Here is a 19549-nt window from a genome sequence, read left to right as displayed (position 1 = left end):
CAGTCTACAATCGTTCCAGAATCAGAAGGCTGATTGGAAGATCGACGGTTTTTATAAAAGGGCTAAAGGAGCTGCTGTCTCGGGGGTCCTGGCGCAGCCCCCACGGGGAACAGGAAGCCCTCGGGCATCTGCCTCGGGCACGGAATGAGGCGCGGGCGGAGGGCGTGGGGTCAGGAAGGGGCCGCCCGGGGGAGAGCCTGGCCCGAGTTACCAATTAACTGGCTCCACTGGATTTCCTTTAAATAATGAGAAGGTACACGGAGGGGACTACTCGGGGCTCCCACACGGAGGTCCGGGGGGTTCCATGGAGCCCGGGCAGGAGCCAGCGGCGGGCACGGCGCGCGCCGGGGGAGCGGAGCCGTGTGGGGACGGCTGTGCGGACGGGAGGCCGGCGTGGGGCAACAAGGCGCAGTACCTGCTGAGCTGCATCGGCTTCGCCGTGGGCCTGGGCAACATCTGGAGGTTCCCGTACCTGTGTCAGACCTACGGTGGAGGTGAGCCGCCCTCACGGCCCCGCACGTTATCGATCTCCGCGACCCGGGGAGCCTGTGTAGTGGAGGTCCAGCCCACTGCCGTCCAGCTTTCTGGGGCTCAGGGGAGCTCTTCACGTAGCTCACTGTAGTGCGGGGGGTGCGCCCAGGCCAGGCCGCCCGTCTGTGCCCGTCTGTGCCCGGCCAGGGCACCCCTTCCCTTCACAAGAGTCCATGGTGATGCCAGGCAAGCCAGCCCTGCCTGTCTCCCACGACCCTGGGGAGCAGACACCGAATGTCGCCCAGGCTAGGCCGGTCATTTTCTGGGGTGCGACCTTGGGGCCGTTGGGTCTCAGTGTCAGGTCAGCTTGCCGTCAAGCCCCACCTCTGCACACGTAAGACCTGAGGCCCCCAGAAGCCCTCCAGGGCAATCCTCCTGCATCCACCGGGCCCCTGGCTGGAAATGTGGGGGCAATTCCTCTGGCCCCCACCAGGAACAGGGCAGAAAGGAAGGTGTGTGTGCGGCTGATGGGGCGTCATCCTGGCCCCTTTCCCTCCTGGCCGTGCTGGGTGGACAGCGGTCAGGCCGCGTTGGGGGAATGCGGGCTGGGGGTCTGCAGGACCTGCTGCAGAGCAGACCGGGCGAGGGCAGTGCCAGGGTGGCGTCCCTGTTCATGAGGAACCTGCCTCCTGGAAGTTTGTTGTTTTTTCCTGATTATGAGCAGCTGGAGGAGACATCTTTCCAGGAACCACTGCCCCAGAGGCGTCAGAGCCTCCACGGGGTTGGGGTTGGGTGGGCACGTGGGCCTGCCCTGTGCATCAGGAGAGGCACGTGCGGGCGCCAAGCGGTGACCCACGTGCTGGTGGTCACTCCAAGTCAGGAAATGCTGCTCTGACCAGAATCGGTTGGCCATCGTTCCTCTCTGCGACACGCGGGGACTGTCCCGGGAACGTCACTTCCAGAATCCATGTGCCAGCGCTGCCTGGCCTGGGGGCCTCCGGACCAGCCCGTCACACCTGCGCTCATGGGCTGGGGGCACCCCTGCTGTTTAAATACTTCTTTTAGGCCCTGTTTCCAGGTGTGAAGCCCTTCATGAAATGTCATGAAATATTCAAATTTCAAAAGTCCCACTTTTCCTAAACAAGCACCCCTCCCGTGCGAGAACAACCTTTTTGTCTCACGTCGACCACCCCTGATTATTCGATAATAAGATGAGCAGATAACCAATTGCATTTTTATTCTGCACAAACTCATGAGCCCTGAGGGTGAATATTCTCTCTGTCCTTAGTGATTACTCAGGTCTGTGGGCTTCTCTCTAAGGATAAGCTTAAAGGCAACATTGTAACAGAATTGGGGGGAACACTCAGGTGCACCTGCAGGGCGTTCTGTCACCTGTACGCGGCTTCTGGGTGAGTGTCCGCGCCTGCGGTCAGGGCGTGGACCCCACCAGCGGCTGGCACGGGGCACCCAGGGACCCTCCAGGCACCTGCTGGGATCTACGGTTCCGGCCCAGGAATCATCCACAACCATGTCCATGGCAACACACGTGGGGCATCTAGTGAGCGGCCCGCGATCTCCACACAGCCGTGGTGCGACCTCGGCACCCGTGGGCTCCGTGGAGACGGCAGAGCCGTGCACGGACGTGATGACCCTAGTCTGACAGTGCAGATGTCCCTCCCGCGGGGCGAGTCCGCTCGCTCCTCTCCTGGCCCGGTTCTGTGTTGGCTATCGCCACCCCCTGCAGACCTCACAGCCAGGCTGTCAATTCTACGGAGGACTCTCAGGGTTTCACGGGCATCGCGTAGCATGTCTAGATTGTCTGGGGACCAATGTCCACTTGGCAACACCAAGTCCTCCCATCCACAGAGACAGCTTATGAGGCGCCTGCCCTGGTCTTCTCTGTCCTTCGTTTTCTCTCCGGGACAACCTCGGGGTGTCTCGTTCTGTAGATTCCCAGCAGTGCTGGGCTCTGCAGCCGTCCCGGTCAGACAGACTCTTTTCTCCGTGACATTTTCTCAGCGGACGGGACCAGTGTGCCTCGCCTCCAGCACCCCTCGGGCCGGTGGTGAGCCGAGGGCTCTCGCCAACCCACCGCATGGGCATGTGCGCCACGATCTCACCATCCCGCCCTCCCGACCAGAAAAAACTCCTCTCATCGATGCCACACGTGTGAGGGTTTTGCCCACACCAACCAATTCTCCCAATCCCGGCATCATAATTTAACCCGTTTCTGCCCATCTACCTGGAGCGAACGCAGACCCCACGGGGCTCAGTCCACAGTGCTGCCTGCACTGCAGAACCCAGGCTCAAGCAGCGGGTCCCTGCATTGCCCACAATTTCCAGCTGATTGTGCTACAAGTCAGGAGCACCAATAACCCCTTCCTCAGTCCAAAATTTGCTAGAAGGGCTCTCAGACCCAGGAAACAGTGTGCTCGCCAGGACCAGGCTTTTATAAAGAATACAGCTCTGAAGAGCCACGTGGCAGGGATGCGCAGGGTGGGGGTGTCGAAGCCCCCCGCCTCTCTGGGCGCCGTGCCCTCCGGCACCTCCCGTGTTCTCCAGCCTAGAAGCTCTCCAAACCCCGTGGCTTATGGTTTTCATGGAGGTTCTGTTCTGCAGGCACAGTTGACAGAATCATCAGCCTGGGTGATGAGCAGTCTCCAGGCCCTCTCCCCAACCTGGATGTCGAAGCGGGGCTCAAAGTCCCACCTCTCTAATCACACAGCTGGGTTGTCCCGCGACCGGCGGCCCTCCTCCAAACTGGCTTGGGTTTTATCCAAGTCACTGTCCACACGCAATTTGAGCTAAAATGCACCTAACACGCAGCGGTGCTCCTGTGTGGGCTCCATCTGTGATCACGGAGCTCCTCCCTCTCTTCTCTCCGAAGTGTGGCTGATTCGGCTGCACCAGGTCAGCTATAAGAAGAAAAACCCCTCCCTTCCCCTGGACTGCTCCTCCCGGTGGTCCCTGCTCTGGGCCTGCTGGCTGGGACCCTCCCGCAGAGCAGTGGGTCCGTGGGTCCTGGCCGGCCTGGAGCCTGCAGGCCCTTTCCAGACAGTGGGTCAAACACCTGGGACCCAGAGCCCCTGCCTGACGGCCAGGCACCCACTTCTGGGGCTGGGCAGCTGGCCCCATGTGTCCTTACCATGCCAAAGGTGTGTGCTCGAGGCACAAGGGTGGTTGGGAGGCACACACACCTGCATGAGACCCCATAGTGCGTGTGCGTGTGGGGTGGGACAGGGTGAAGGGCGGGCTGGGGAGGTCTCCTCCATCTGGACCCTGGACCCCTGGCCTGTGATTGGCCCCTCTCCCTGCTAGGAGCTCCCTGAAGTGGTCAGGCTACATTCACACCCCCAGCTCCAAGCCCCTGCCCACAGGTGCCTGGTCATCCCTGGGGCGTCCAGCGCATCCCTCAAGGCTGAGTCTCCCAGGATTCCACGTTGTTATTTCACTTCTTTGCGGTGTTGCCGCTACGTGGATGACACCAGCAGGCACTGTTTTGCCCCAAACACTGGTGTCCTGTGCAGAAGCTGATGTGGTGCAGTGGCTACCAGCCCTCTCCAGGGCCCTGGCTCAGTGTCAACACCTCTGACTGTGATGCAGAATCCCAGGGAGAGGCTAGCCCTCATGGAGGCCAGGCCCGTGCCGGGCCAGCCGAGCCAGGGACACGCAGGAGCATGTTCCCTGACATGGCCAGCCCTGTGCGTGCAGGTAGGGCAGTGGCTGTCGGTCCTGGAGCATCTAAGGGCCAGCAGGCCCACACACTGTGGTTAACAGGAAGAAAATGCAGCTCCCGACTGCACCGGGACTCCCTTCCCCCAACAGTATGAGCACACCCACAGTCCGCGGGATGCAGGAGCCGACGTCTGCCCACAGGCGCCCCCAGGCAATGTGGCGGGGCCCCTCGGGGCTGTGGGCCCCTCACTCCTCACACCCGTCGCCTTTCCTCCTGATGCCGCCGCTGCTGGCTCCCAGTGAAGAAATGTGTGCCCCTCCCGTCGATCCCATGGAGGTGGTCAGTGGGTGCTCCCCTGGCGGACCACAGAGCCTCACCCCACTGCGGCTACGGGTGCCCACCTCCCAGCATTCGGACGCTGGTGCAGGGGTGATGCTCATGCCCAGGCACAGAGAGACAGGTCCCAGCCCCCACTCAGGCACAAAACTCGAGAGACCATTTCAAAGGTCCACCTTCTCGAACATTCTGCCAGGAGCACAGACCAGCCCCACGTCACAGGAGGGCCCATAACGGGATGAGGGGTGTCCCCGTAGGAACACCACTGCTCATTGTTGCATGAAACCTGCCCCCAAAGCTGCACAAGGTGGGATGCTCCCGAGTGATTTGAAAGAGCAGCAGACCAGGTGCCCGGCGTGCAGGCCCATCTCCCTCGGTTCAAGTCCCCACCAGGCAGCTGTTGACCCTCCGATGACCGCTGTGTCTTTGCAGGGGCCTTCCTCATCCCTTACCTCATCGCCCTGGTCCTTGAGGGAATCCCTATCTTCTACATCGAGCTGGCCATCGGCCAGCGCCTACGGAGAGGCAGCATCGGGGTGTGGACGGCCATCTCGCCCTACCTGGGCGGAGTGGGTAGGCTGCCTGCCTCTAACCCCTGCCCGGAGCTGTTGGGAGGGTGGGGGCTGCAGGTCCCGTGCGTGCCGTGGGTCAGCTTGTCACTCCAGCGCACATTCAGTGGCTTTGACCCTGCAGGAGAGGGGTCTGGACCTAACAGTTCAGGGAGATGCGTGGGGCAGCGTCCCTGCGGGAGCTAAGTCTGCTCATGCTCTGAGTACTCATCTTCCAGGAGGCCCTGTTTGGTTCCCCCAAAGCCCAAGGAGGGACCTGGGTGCAGGGTGCAGCGTGGGGTGAGCTCAGGGTGCAGGAGGTGGCGGCAGGCCCAGGCCCTTGGAGCAGCTGTCCCAGATCACCCAGGGACTATGTCCCTTTGGGCGCTGAGCCCACCCATCCTGGGAGCTTGAGAGTGTCCAGGGAGGCCTGGACGGAGGGCAGGCCTGACACTTGGAGGGTCCGTGAGGTGGGTGCTGCAGGGAGGGGGTCCGGGCGGCCCCTCTGGTGGTGTGACATGTCCCACAAGGTGGCTACAGCACTGTCTGCAAGGCCCACCGGGAAGCCAGTGGAGAGGCAGACCCTAGCCCAGCTGAGGATGGTGCCACATGGCCATGAAGACGACGCACTGCCCTCGGGTGCATGCAGCCAGATGTGGGCCAGCCGTGGGGCAGGCGTGGGGGGCCGTGGGAGAGGCCACAGGACCACAGGGAGCAGGAGTTGGGTGCTTGTGTCTGGAGCCCTGTGGCCAGGGAGGTGGGGAAGGCGCTGACCGCCGCCCCCTGCAGGGCTGGAAGGCGCTGACCGCCGCCCCCCGCAGGGCTGGGGTGCCTCACCGTGTCCTTCCTGGTCAGCCTGTACTACAACACCGTCCTGACGTGGGTGCTGTGGTATTTGCTCAACTCCTTCCAGTACCCGCTCCCCTGGAGCTCCTGCCCACTGGACCTCAACCGCACAGGTAGTGCTGGGGGGCGGGAGGCTCCCCTAAGCAGCGCGTCTGCGGTCCCGTTCTCCTTACCCCATCATATCTGACCACCGATGGGTCCCCAGAGAGTCCGTGCATTCACAGCCCAGCCACGAGCGGGCATGCACAGCGATGAGAGGCTGAGTGGGCGGGACGGCGGCTTCTGCTGGCTTCAGTGCAGCCCTCAGCCCTGCGCTCCAGCAGAGGAGATCCTCGCAGCCCAGGAAATAGTTGCTCTTCTGCACCGGCTCATGAAGCTGTGTTAACCCTCCTTCCCTTCCTGCCTCTGCTGAGACTAACTTGAGCTTGGCCCATTCTGAACAAGGCAGCCCAGGGGCAAGTCTGGGCCTGGAGGCTCCCCGCATCTGCCCACTAGCCCCAGCTGCACCTCCTGGGCCACGGGGGGCTGGGTCCCGCTGGGTGTGCCTGGTGCTCCGGCAGCAGCCCCGGCCGGGCTATCCTCAGACTGCAGTCCAGGGTGGAGGCCTGCGAGCCCACATGCAGGCCCGAGCCCTGTGCCAGCCCCTGACAGGACCCTCCTGGCTCCAGGGTTGGAAGCCGAGTGCCAGGCCAGCGGCCCCGTGAGCTACTTCTGGTACCGGCAGACGCTGAACATCACGGCGGACATCAGCGACAACGGCTCCATCCAGCGGCCGCTGCTAGCCTGCTTGGCCGCGTCCTGGGCAGTCGTGTACCTGTGTGTCATCAGAGGCATCGAAAGCACGGGGAAGGTGAGGCCCCTCGGGTAGACCCCAGCACCCGGCTGCCTCCAGCTCTGTGTTCACGCACGGGCTCAGAGGCTGGGCTGGGAGGGCGCAGGCGCGAGGACCAGCGCGCTCCCTGGGGAAGGGCGCATTTACGTGGCAACGCTCTGCCCAGACGCCACCGGGAGGTTTTCTCTGTCCTTTTCTTTTCACCCTTTTTGGGTCTCTGTGTTTAAACTGTGTTTCTTGTAGACGCACACGGCTGGATCTTGTGTTTCTATCCAGGCTGTCAGTCCCTGCCCTTGTTTGGTTGTTTACACCGTTTATGTTTAGTGTGATGATTAATCCGGGTTCCTGTTTGTTTCCTACCTCTGTTCTCCCGTTTCCTGGGTGTTTCCTGTGACCCCCCATATCCGCCTGTTGGCTCGTCAGCGGTAACTGTTCTACCCTAGGGGTTGGACGCGGGCTTGGCTATCGGTCCGCCTGGGAGCAATGCTGCCCATGGGATGAGGCAGGACACCCTCACTCACGCTGTGCTGCCTTCCTCCGCTTTCCCGCTGCTGGTCACACTTCACTATGATGGTCTGTGAGCCGTGAACATGTCCTGACATGTTCGTTTTAACAGCTTACTACCTTCTGAAGAGATTTCAGTGATGGGGAGAAATGTGTCAGCTCTTACTCATGTGGTTTCTGTGCCAAGTGCCCTCTCTCCTCCGGGGGCAAGGACAGGCCCCGTTCTACACCCATCCTCCCTTTCAACGCCTGTGACACGGCTCCTTGCCTTTCCCTGCCGTAGCTCCCAACATGCGTTTGTGGCCCTTTTGCACAGATCCAGGCGTGTGCCTGCTCAATTTCTCGGCTGTCATGTTATGGTTATTGTCTCATGAAGGTCTTTGCACTTGAGAGGACCGGAATTACTGAATTACACCAAAGCAAACGTTAGGCCCAACAAGCCACCAGAAATTCCAAATAACCCTGAGATGAAAGTCCCTACAGGGGACTGGGGCGACTCCCCCGTCAGTCTGTACTCAGGGACCTGGGGGTGGCGGTGAGAGAAGAGCATCGTCTGCGGATTTATTCTGTGTAGACACCATGTGTGCAGACCCCTGACCACATCCGACTGAGGAGGGGGCGCTGGTCCTATGCTGGGGAGACGGGTGAGGGCAGGTGTGTGGCCCCAAGGCCCCTGTGAAGTGGCTGGTTGTGGGCACTGGGGTGAGGGGGAGGGCTGGCGCCTGGGAGAGGTACGGCTGGGTAAGAGGGAGGCCCACCCTCCTGGACGCCCCCCAGACACAAGTGTATACGTGAATCCGCTTGTGACCGTGAGTGCCAGACCCCGGGAGCCTGACAGGGGCCCACACGTCCCACGGTGCCCTCTGCCCCTGCTCGGCTGGAATCCCAGATGAGTGACAGGAGGCCTTTATGGCACTACCTCTTAAAGGTTTTGTATGGGACAGATACCACTGAAAAGTTTAACAATTTGGTCTTTTTTAAAGGCAATTTATTTCACAGCCCTGTTCCCTTACCTGGTCCTGACGATCTTCCTTATCAGAGGACTCACCCTGCCCGGGGCGGTGAAAGGGTTAATCTACCTGTTCACTCCGGATGTAAGTTGGTTTGAAGTCCAGGCTCCAGGCTCAGGAAAGACATGAGTCAGAGGCAGAGCCCAGCCCAGCTCCCTCGATCCCCTGGCCGTGTGAATGGCCATTAGCCAGAGGCCAGGCTGCCCAGGGCCATGTGTGGGTGAGGGCAAGGAGGAGGGGGTTATGGGGTCTCGGGGAGGAGGTCAGGGTCAGAGGAAGAGAGCAGGGGGAGGACTTGGTTTGTGACATGTAGCCTGAGGGATGCTGCTGGTAGGGTTTAGGGGAGAAGCCAGCTAGATGCCCCCCGGTTCCCTGCACCCCATGCCCCTGAGGGCCTTGCTAGCTGCATGCGCCCAACCAGGCAAGGAATCACAGGACCCAAGGGCCCACACCCCTCCTAGGCCCTTGCACACTCTCTAGGACCCCAGCATTCCTTGGGAGTTTCCAGGGGCTGCACAGCAGAAGGGAAGGGGGCACTGGGTGTGGACGTGGGTCTGCCGTGGGCACCATGTCCCAGCCACCGTGGGACCCTTCAAGTCCCTCAGAACCACCATGTCTGAGAGGAGCAGAAGAAACACACCCAAGTCAAGTCGCTCAGACCCATTTCTTAGCCCTGAGCAGTCTGTCAGCCAAGGTCTCAGAACCCCACGTGGGCTTACTTAAGCCGTCACAGAACAGCAAGGCCACGCTTGCCGTGTGAACTGCCATTCTAGTCCTGCTCTCTTTTTGACCCTAAGCTGTTCACACCCCTTCATGAGAGTCATCCCAGAGGAAGCTTTGGGAATGTTCTAGGGCCGTGGGCTCCCCAGCCAGTGTGGTTCGTCTGCAGCACAACAGGATTCTGTGTCTTTCCAGGTGCAGATTCTCCAGAACCCGCGGGTGTGGCTGGATGCAGCCACGCAGATATTCTTCTCCCTGTCCCTGGCCTTTGGAGGACACATTGCTTTTGCAAGTTATAACCCACCCGGGTAGGGACCAGGCTCGGGGGTGGGTTCCTTCCAACGGAGGGGCTGGGCCTCCTGTCCCGGAGCACCTCCAAAGTAACATCCTGTGTGGCCTGGTATGAACTTGTGATAGGAACAGACTCACGGGGAGTCTACTGGTTACCCAGTCACACACAGAGAGCTGGGGGTAGGGCCCCTATGGCAGCTTCTAGCGTGTTCTGGAGGAAGAGAGCCCGAACACTCAATCCCAGGAACAAGGCCATAACTGGGGGCTGACCCCGACCAACAGGAAGCGTGTGTCAAGCATGAGGCCATAAAAGCAGATATGCAGTGTGTGTCAGCTCCCTGGTCACTTAAGATGGACACGGCGCTCCCACCTCGCTGCGGGAACCACGCACCTGCTGTGAGAGCCCCAGGGGCTCAGGCACTAAAGCGTCACCCGCCACATCATAAACCAGGCAGCCACAAGCCATTGGGACCATCTGAACAAACGTGGTTCTATATGGTGGCCAGAACTTCTCCCCCTCCGAAGTGCAGGGGATGGGGAGGTGGGGGGGAGTGGGTGCTTCACATGACTGCACCTGACAAGTGACTACCTCACCCACTCCACCTTGTCCTCAGCTCCCTGTGTCCAGGCCTTGGGGGCAGGGGTGAGGCTGAGGGTTTCAGACCACCCACAGTCTTGAGCTGGGGTGGGCGGGGAGGGGCCTGGTGGGGAGGGGGTCATCAGAGAGGGGGTCTTTGGGGGAAGGGGAGGTGGGGAGGGGGTCAGCAGGGAGGGGTGGTCAGGGAGGGGTCAGAGGGGAAGGGGTCATCAGGGAGGGGGTCTTTGGGGAGAGGGTCAGCAGAGAGGGGTGCTCAGAGAGGAGGGGCTCAGCAGGGAGGTGTGGTCGGGGGAGGGGACCATGGAAGGGGGTCCGAGACCGTCCTGAGACTAGCGGGGACAGCTCCGGCGCTGGGGGTCATGGGCATGCCGGCTCCATGGGCAGGGGGTGTGCCGGGGGTGTGCGGAGATGGCCCTAAGCGCACCTGTCTGCCAGGAACCACTGTGAGAAGGACGCGGTGACCATTGCTCTGGTCAACAGCATGACTTCCCTCTATGCGTCCATCGCTGTGTTCTCCGTTTTGGGATTCAAGGCAGCCAACGACCATGGGCGTTGCCTGGACAGGTGAGCATGGTGCCCTTGGCTGAGGGTGGGGTGTGCACAGAGCTCGGCTTTCAGACGCTACCTGATGCTCTGGACCCACACAACCACCTCTTCTTTCCTTAGGGGGTGGGGGGAGAGTCTCCAGAGGTTCGCGTCCACGCACAGCCTAGAGCATGGCCCGACATGGAGGTGGGGTCTCTGGCAGATTCTGGTGAGGATGAGGTCATGCCAATCCAATGACTGCGTCCTGATGAGAGACAGGCAGGGACACGTAGACACGTGGGGGAGGCCGTGTGAGGAGGCAGAGGTTGGGGGGACACGGCCACAGTCCAGGAGCTGGACGAGGCGGGAGGGACCCGCCCTGGAGCTGTGGTGGGGGGGAGCGTGTGGCCCGGCTGACACCCCTCCTGTGGACTTCTGGCCTCAGACCTGGGAGAATAAATGTCTGTTTGCTTGAAGGCTTTCGGTGTGTGGCCACCTGCCACGATGGCAGGGGCCACGGAGGCTGTAGGATGCCCCACACGTTTGGAACCGCTGCATTAGTGGCACGGTGTTTCGAAGGCCACCAACTCTTACTCACCAAGAGCCCTCCAGAGGCAGTCTGCCAGGCAGACCCGTGGACGGGTGCAGGCTCGGCCTCTGCATGCTGCCAGGCATCCAGTGCCCAGGGCAGCTCCTGTCAACCGTGACACCCATGCTAGCCACGCTCAGGCCACGCTCAGGCCACGGCCCACAGACGGCACAGGGGGAGACGGAGCAGCTTCACAGCCTGAGCTTGGGCACTGCGGGCTGTGTGCACCCACTGGGATGTGCCGGAGAGGCTGCAGTGCCCACGTGGTGAACGGTGTGGCCCCCACTGGGGAACAACAGGGGCAGCATTTCCGGCTGTTTCCACCGAGCACTGTGGACAAGTCCGTGCTCACGGTAACAGCCGTGACTTGTGCCTGCACGAGGCTCCCCTGCCATGGTTTCTCTGCGACCCACCACCTGGCCGCCACGCAGCAGTGCCACGCTGCACTCGGAGGACATTTTAAACAGCAGAACCACCAGCAAATAGCATAAAACTGTGAACACCGTGGCCCTGAGCTGACTGTAAGGAGGCTCGTGACCCCAGGCAGCTCTGCACATGGCCACTAATAACCCCAGATGCGCCGTGAGTACTAATTACGAGGTTACAAAGAGATTTCAGCAAGTAGGCAGAGTAAGAGATCTGGGAATACCCACGGGCCTGTGTCTGAGCCGTGAGCCTTGAGGCCAGTGAACACCTGCTGGTGGTGGCCGGCAGAGGGGTGACCAGGGCCGCTCTTCTTCCTGAACCCTCCCGGGGGGCCAGGGGCTGCCACTGCCCCACGGTGCCCTGAGGGCAGCGTCCCCTCCAGGCCGGGCTCCTCTCTGTCCCTGCAGTGAGTGCTGTCCGGCCCTCCTGAGGGTGCTGGTGTCCTTCTGGGTGTTTCAAGGTGCGGCGTGCCCAGCTAGTGTGCACTTTCTATGTCTCTGCAGAAACATCCTCCACCTCATCAATGCGTTTGACTTCCCTGAGCAGAGCATCTCCAGGGACGACTATGCTGCCGTCCTCATGAACCTGAATACCACCCAGCCCGAGAGGGTGGCCAGGCTACCCCTGGAGGTTTGCCACCTGGACGACTTTCTGGATAAGGTACCCAAGGGGCCTGGCCTTGCTCCAGACGGCTGCAAATCTTCTCCATGACCTGGCCCAGGCTGGCCTGGTGCTGTGAACAAAGGACTCTAGGCTGGCCCTGTGCCTCTGCAGGGCTGAGCTTCCAGAAAATGCAATGTGTCCGACAGGGCCCTGCCCAGGGGGCTGGAGGCCAGGCTGACCCAGGAGACCGGGTGTTGCTGGTGCACAGAGCTGGGGGTGGGGGCAGAGTATGGGTCACAGAGCTGGGCTGTGGCCGGAGTCGGGCAGCTGCCCAGGGGCGAGGGGCAGCTGCGGACCCCTGGCTATGAGGGTGATTCACCTGAGCCCAACACCCCTGGGCCTGTGGTCACCTGCTAGCTGCAGGGTGTTAGGGGAAAGGTTCTGTTCCCCCGGAGGCACACCTGTGGCCTGTGGTGTAGCCAGAGGGGGCAGAGCCACCACCTTGCCCTGGTGCCAGTGGTGGGGAGGGTGTCAGGCGTGTGTCACACTGAGAGGTCCCCATGCACTTATGTTGCAGAGTGCCTCCGGCACGGGTCTGGCCTTCATCGTCTTCACGGAGGCCATCCTCCACATGCCGGGGGCCTCCGGGTGGGCCGTGCTGTTTTTCGGGATGCTGTTCACCTTGGGCCTGTCATCCATGTTCGGGAACATGGAAAGCATCATCACGCCACTCCTGGATATGGGGGTCATGAGCAGATCCGTCCCCAAGGAGGTCCTGACTGGTGAGTGGACGCCCACCCCACCCTGTAGGCCTGTCTTCCCTGTCCGCCCACCTCCTGGCATCTGTCTACTGCTGTCCTTCCTCCATGCGCGTCCCAGTGGGAGCCTGAGTCTGGTCTCATCGCCCCCAGCGCCGGTCCCAGCAGCTCTGCCATAACTTGGCATCCCATGAGGGCCATGGTAGGAGACCTTGGGGTCAGGCAGGGGCAGAGCCCACGGACAGCAAGCCCCCATCGTGCATCCTCCTGCCCCCGGACACGGTGCTGGGAGGGCCGGAGAAGCAGGGTGACGGGCTCCGACGAGGGGGCGCCGCCGTCCCTCCAGGCCTGGTCTGCCTGCTCTGCTTCCTTTCGGCGATCTGCTTCACATTCCAGTCGGGCAACTACTGGCTGGAGGTGTTTGATAACTACGCTGCCCCGCTGAACCTCATCATCTTCGCCTTCTTCGAGGTGGTCGGGGTCACCTATGTGTATGGGATGCGCCGGTGAGTGTGCGTCTCCTCAGGGCCCCGCCCTCCTGCTCCCTGCACCCCGAGTGTCGTTGCAGTGGCTGTCCCGGGCCGCAAGGATGCGGGAAGACCGTCTGAGCCCCTCCCCAAACAGCCTCGGGGCGGCTCCCTGTGGTCCAGGACCCGGCCCCACCCCGCTGCACCGGCCTCCAGCCTGTGGGGGTGGGCGGCAAGATGGCCCGTGTCCAGCCGCGCAGGGCAGTCTTCAAGCCAAGGACAGGTGGACACTAGGCCACTGGGGGCCCTCCTGCCCTGACCCCGTCCTGGAGGCCTCTGAGGAAGCCCAGCACGGGTCCTGCCCATCCCCCCTGACTCTGGCCCACCCCACACCTGGACTCAACACTACTCCACACCTGCCAACTCTGTCACTCACGTGTCACACCTGTGCTCACACCTGCATTCACACCTGCGCTCACACCTGTCACTCATGCCTGTCACACCACACTCACACCTGTGCACACACCTGAGCTCACAACTGCGCTCACACCTGTCACACCAAGCTCAGACCTGTGCTCATAACTGTCACTCATGCCTGTCACACAACACTCACCTGTGCTCACACCTGTCACTCATGCCTGTCATACCACGCTCACACCTGTGCTCACACCTGTCACTCATGCCTGTCACACCACGCTCACACCTGTGCTCACACCTGCATTCACACCTGCCCTCACACCTGTGCTCCTGTCACTCATGCCAGTCACACCATGCTCACACCTGTGCTCACAACTGTCCTCACACCTGTCACTCATGCCTTCACACCCGTGCTCACACCTGCATTCACACTGTCACACCTGTGCTCACACCTGTCACACATACCTGTCACACCTGTCCTCACACCTGTGCTCATGCCTGTCACACCACGCTCACACCTGTGCTCACACCTGTCACTCATGCTTGTCACACCCGTGCTCACACCTGCATTCACACTGTCACACCTGTGCTCACACCTGTCACACTCGGGCCAGCTCGAGCCCAGTGTCTCTGTGACAGGTTCAGTGATGACATAGCCTGCATGACCGGGAGGCAGCCTGGTCTCTACTGGAGGCTGACCTGGAAGGTTGTCAGCCCGCTGCTGCTGCTGACCATCTTTGTGGCCTACATAGCCGTCCTGGCCTGGACACCGCTGAGCTACAGGGCCTGGAACACCCAATACGTACGTCCTCCAGGGGTTGCTGGGAGCCACCTCGGGCCTGGTCTGGTCCTTCCCTGGTGCCATCCATGGCCCAGATGACATCCTAAGTGACCTTGTGGGCCGCCAGACCTCCAGGGTCCCCTGGGGGCAGCAAAGCCAACCCTGGCAGGGACCTTGGGCAAGGCCTCAGTGGCAGGAGGACTGGAGCAGTTTCCAGGTCCCGGGAGCAGCGCACCCAGGGACATGGCTTCGATCCACACTTCCCACGTGCTGTGGGGCTGGCCTGCAAATGCCCACTCCTGGTCTGAGTCGAGGGAAGTTGTGTAGGGTGCATGTCACAAGGCTGCCACTGAGCGTGGTCAGAAGAAAGGGAGTGCAGGTCAGTCTCTGCTGCTGGCCTTGTCCACTGGGCTGTGCTCTGAGCTGCGGGGGCCCCGCCGACCTGCTCCCCAGGGGGCCCCTCAAAACTTCACCTGTGCCACTGCCCCTTCTCGGGAGCATGGAGGTAATTCCGTTCCCAGTTCTTCTTAGAAAGGGGCCTGGCCCCCATTGCCATGGGTAGGCGAAGGAGGAATGGCGCCGTACGTCTCAAGAATTTTCATGAACACTGTCCTATCAGATTCACACACTAGTGCCTCACATTGACCTCAAAAGAGGTGCCTCAAGTCGGGTGGGTGGTGTCACCCCCTCTTACAGAAACGGGGGTGGGGCACAGGGCCCAACCTGCCCCGCAGGTCAAGCCAAGGCAGCCCCCGAGGCTGTGTGGCCCCTCACGGTGGTGGGAGGCATTCTGTAGAATGCCCCGGATCCCAGGCCTGTGTCTCAGAGCCCCAATCCCCAAGAGAGGCTCAGCCCCAAACCCGAACCTTTGGGGCCCTGTGTCCTCGCTGCCAGCACCCACCGTGGACTTAGAGAAGCCTGCTGCTTCATTTTGGGAAGAGGCAGGGTGAGGCTGGCCCATGCCGCTCAGTCCCTGCAGCCAAGGGTCAGCCTCACCTGCCCCTCCCAAGGCTCACCTGTGACTTCATGTCCTTACAGGCACGGTTCCCTTCACGGCAGGAGAAGTCCTACCCGGGCTGGGTGCAGGCCATGTGCGTCCTCCTGTGCTTCCTGCCCTCGCTGTGGGTCCCGGCTGTGGCACTGGTCCAGAGGCTTGCCAAGCGCAGACGGAAGCAGGACGCCTGGCAGGACAGGTGCCCGAAGCTGCAGGACAGAGGGGCCAGCTGAGGGCTGGGCCGGAGGTGGGGGGCGGTGCAGGGAGGACCAGCCTGTGTGCCACTGGACCCCATTACACACTTGGCCCAGACCCTGACCTGTAGCTGCTGCTTCCTAACACCACTGCACTCCGCAAACCCTGCCCCTGGCACAGCCCAGCTCCATCAGCAGGGGGCATGCTGTCCCTCCAGATGGGAGAGAGCCTGGGGTCCAGCCCCCAGGGCCCTGCCCTCTGTGACATGGCACAGAGCTGTCTGGGGCCCGGACGCTGTGCCCAGCGAGTCCATCTGTGGGCAGAAGGGCACGCAGGCCCAGAGGCCCAGCAGCTGACAGAGCGGCCTCCGAGGAGGCTCACATCCACGCCCTCTGCAGCTGGGGGCTGGCATCACCAGAGTTGAGGGACTCTGAAGGGTGATCTCCAAGGGAAAGTGGAGGCTGTCCCCTTGGAGAGCAGAAAGGGAAGCCCCTTTTTGTGCTGAGAGCACTCGGGCATCGGCAGGCTCTGTTGGGACCTGTACTGACCCTCTCAGGCAGCAGGAGCCCCGGTCTGTGTCCAGGCCCAGGCCTGGGCAACCTCGTGTGCGGGGAATCCTCATTGCACCTGCAGCCTGGCCACTCCTGCCCCAGGACGGGTCCCCTCTGCGTGAACACAGGCAGGGGCTGGGGTTTGGCTATAGCCACAGCCAGCATCACCAAGTGCTGGCCGCTCCGACCTCACTGCTGAGAAACACCACTCTTTGTTCTTTAAAAATTTTCTCAGAGACTCAAATGTGTGTCAAGAAGGTACAAAAAGGCTGATTCTCAGATTCCTACCGTCTCCAAAGGAGGGCTATCGCTCACTCCACACCAAGCTCTCCTGCAGCCTCAGTGGAGGGGTGCCTCCTCACCCAGCTCCACCTGCCCTCCTGCGCACCCCTCCCTCCCCACTCTTCCATCCATCCATTTCTTCCCTCCCTCCCCATCCATCCATCCATCCATCTCCTCCCTCCCTCTGCCTCCCCCCTCCATCCAACAATTTCCTCCCTCTTTCTGCCTCCTCCCTTCCTCCCTCCCTCCCTCCCTCCATCCATCCACCTGCTCCCCCCCTTCCCACCCTCACTCCCTCCATCCACCATCTCCCTGCCCCCCTCCATCCTCTCTCCCTCCTCCATAAACCAGGGGTCAGGTCTAAGGTGTGGGCCCCGACACACAGGCTTGCTTCTGACTTGCCACTGGAGCCCGTGTATGCCCTTCATGCTGCTGGGATCAAACCCTGTGAAGACCCAGAACCCACTAATCCCCAGCGGGACAGACGCTGTCCAGGGTGCTGAACAAATCCCCAGATGAGCCCGTCCAGGCGCGCCTGTTGGGGCTGTCCTTGTCACAGGCAGCCCAGACCCCAGGAAACAGAAGCGCCTGCACTACTGTGCCCTAAGAGGAGCTGAGTATTAAAATGGAGTTAGCCCAAGAGCACCCCCTGAAGTGTGCCCCAAGCCCCATGGGAAGGGTGAGTTCTGCACTTCGGCCCCCATGCTCTGACACCCTTGGCTCGTGGCTCCTTCCTCCATCGAGAGGCCAGCAAGGCCAGTGAGTCCTTCTCACCCACGTCTCTCCGACACCCTCTCTTCACCCTGGGATTACCCTGGTGCACCTGGATAATTCAGGATGACCTCCCCATCTCAAGGTCAACTGACTAGCTACCTAATCCCACCTGCACCTATAATTCCCCTTGGCCATGTCAGGTAATACTCCCAGGTTCTGGGATTAGGACGTGGGTGCCTTGGGGGGGGGGTCATTATTCCACCTCTCACAGAGCCCTGGTGATTCTGAGCCCACCCAGGTTTGGCAAGTCCTTTAGTGTCCTCACAGGTGAGCACCCGTGTGTCCAGGTGCAAGCACACGCCTGGGGGATGGCAGGTGGGGGAGGGGCGGGAACTGGGGCTGGGGGGCGGGGCGTAATCGCTCAGCACTTTGGGAGGTCCAGGAGGCACCATCTGTGCCTCCTCTTAAACCACTCATCTTGAGCTCCACCCGCTGCCTACACTTCCGCAGAACACATCAGTAAGTGAGCTTTCTAATGTGCAGCTTAGATCAAGGGAAGACCAGAAAACTAGGTTTCTTCCTTTGCTTTAAAAATCTTATTTTCATGTTTCACCGGGAGGAGGTTTGGCCGTGCACATACTGGTTTTAAGGAGATGAACCAGAAAGAGTTTTCAGTGAGCTGACCCTGACCAAGCACCCGTCTTTTCAATGGTTTAACACTTCAGTAAGAATACATAATCCTGAGTAAAACGCCAACAGAATGCCTTTACCAGAGAAGACTCTGGAGCTCTTGGAGGACAGATGGCTGAGCGGCTGACCTCTAGGGTCTGGTCTGTGATGCAAATGCCAGGAACAGGCCTGTGGGGCATGTGAGCAGGTGGGGACCAGTGGCGGGTCAGCTCAGGTGCCTGGTGTGGGGTCCTGGCGGTGTCCCCGCGGGTTCTGTCTGCCCCAGCAGGGCAGGTCAGTCCTCTCTGTTTATGGCAGTGCGGGCACCACCGCGGCAGGGTTGGCATGTGGGTTGGGCAGGGCCCAGTTCTGCACTGCTCAGCTCAGGTGCCTTTATGGCCCGCTCCGTGGACTTGGGTCTGCCATAAATGTGTCAGCTCAGTCTCTTGGACATTTTGCACAGCAACAGTAACAAGGCAATATCCATAAACCCTGACATGAGATGCACTTGTGCCCTGAAAATTTGGGCTGCGTTAGCACCACCCCCATCCAAGGCACACTGGATGGCACCCTGCCACACATCATGTGGCCCCATCAGAGACATCCCGGAAGGAAGCCTTCCCGCTGTCACGGGGACAGGGCAGACAGCCAGCTCCCTGACGGGGCCCTTCCTTCACAAACTACCTGCCCTCGGGCTGCTCCCCTGCTGCTCTTACTGCAGTCCTTCCAGATCTTCCCGTCTGCTCAAGGACATCCGTCCAGCACCCTGCATGGCTCCCCCCATGCACACTGCAGCCCCTGCCTGGTGCTCTGGATGGGTATGCGAGTGTCCCCCGCACATGGGCTCGTCCTCAACCACGATCAAGCCAGGGCAGAGCTCAGCCTGTCATCCTGAGAAGGCCTGCAGCTGCATGCACAACACATTTTGTCCAGGGCACCTCACAGGGGCTATTAGGTGAGGCTTTGGCCAGGAGGCCAAGGACCCTGGGCGAGTCTCCTGACCCTCCACGACCTTTGGCCACTTCCCTGGTGGCCCCAGCCACATCCCCCACAAGCTTGTCCTCTACCCACCTCCAAGCTCCTAACCCTGACCTTGGAGCCACCGCTGTCTGCTGCGTCCCTGGGGCCGCTGCTCAGGGCAGCCCATCCTCCCTGCGGGGGGAGGGTTCTCAACGTGGGGTCCCCCACCCCACCAGCAGCACCTGAACTCCCTAGAAGTGCAAATCCCAGGCCCTTCCCAGATTTGCTGAAGCATAAGTCTGTTGGGGGGGGCACCTGTGCAGGTCAAGCCCCCAGGACAGCTCAGGCTGACATCCACCACCTCATCCTCCAGGTCACCCGTGAGCTCCCTGCCTCCCCCAAAAAGTCGTCAGGGTCACCCTGCTGCTGCCCAGTCAGGCTGACCCCTTCTTGCCACAGCCTGTGGGGCCTCAGTCCCCTGAGATCCTCGGTTTGGCCCCCACCAGAGCCGCGACCCGTGACCCTGAGTACCACACCCAAACCTGGCCCTTCCTGTGGCCTCTGCTGTCCCCCAGCCTGGGGGGCTCCCAGGTGCGAGAGCAGAGAAGCCGGCTGCCCCGCTCAAGCAGCTCCACCTGCACAGCACATCCCCACACCTGCTCCAGGTCCAGGTACTGCTGCCGAGGCATCTGCTCGCCATGAGCACGGCCCCGGAGTTCAGCTCAACAGGAATGAAGCAACCCTACCGTGGTCAGGATGCAGCATGGGGGAGGGGCAGGGCCATCC

The 19549-nt window shown here is 61.4% G+C and overlaps 1 protein-coding gene across 1 annotated transcript; it reads left to right on the top strand.

Moving 5' to 3' along the window:
• Window positions 1–304: 304 nt before the first annotated feature.
• Window positions 305–15625, top strand: SLC6A18 (solute carrier family 6 member 18). The gene is made up of 12 exons (XM_028090022.1): window positions 305–494; window positions 4916–5056; window positions 5853–5990; window positions 6546–6727; window positions 8197–8307; window positions 9139–9251; window positions 10268–10396; window positions 11876–12032; window positions 12553–12757; window positions 13080–13239; window positions 14257–14419; window positions 15437–15625. Exons 1-12 carry the CDS (start codon window positions 305–307, stop codon window positions 15623–15625), a joined length of 1878 nt encoding a protein of 625 aa, XP_027945823.1.
• The last annotated feature ends 3924 nt before the right edge of the window (window positions 15626–19549 follow it).

The sequence above is a fragment of the Eumetopias jubatus genome, unplaced genomic scaffold (assembly GCF_037043125.1).
Source record: "Eumetopias jubatus isolate StellerSeaLion01/CBP00866 unplaced genomic scaffold, mEumJub1_p1.0 scaffold_5, whole genome shotgun sequence".
NCBI lineage: Eukaryota > Metazoa > Chordata > Mammalia > Carnivora > Otariidae > Eumetopias > Eumetopias jubatus.
Note: the sequence above shows the minus strand (reverse complement) of the source record. Positions and strands in the feature narration are given on the sequence as shown.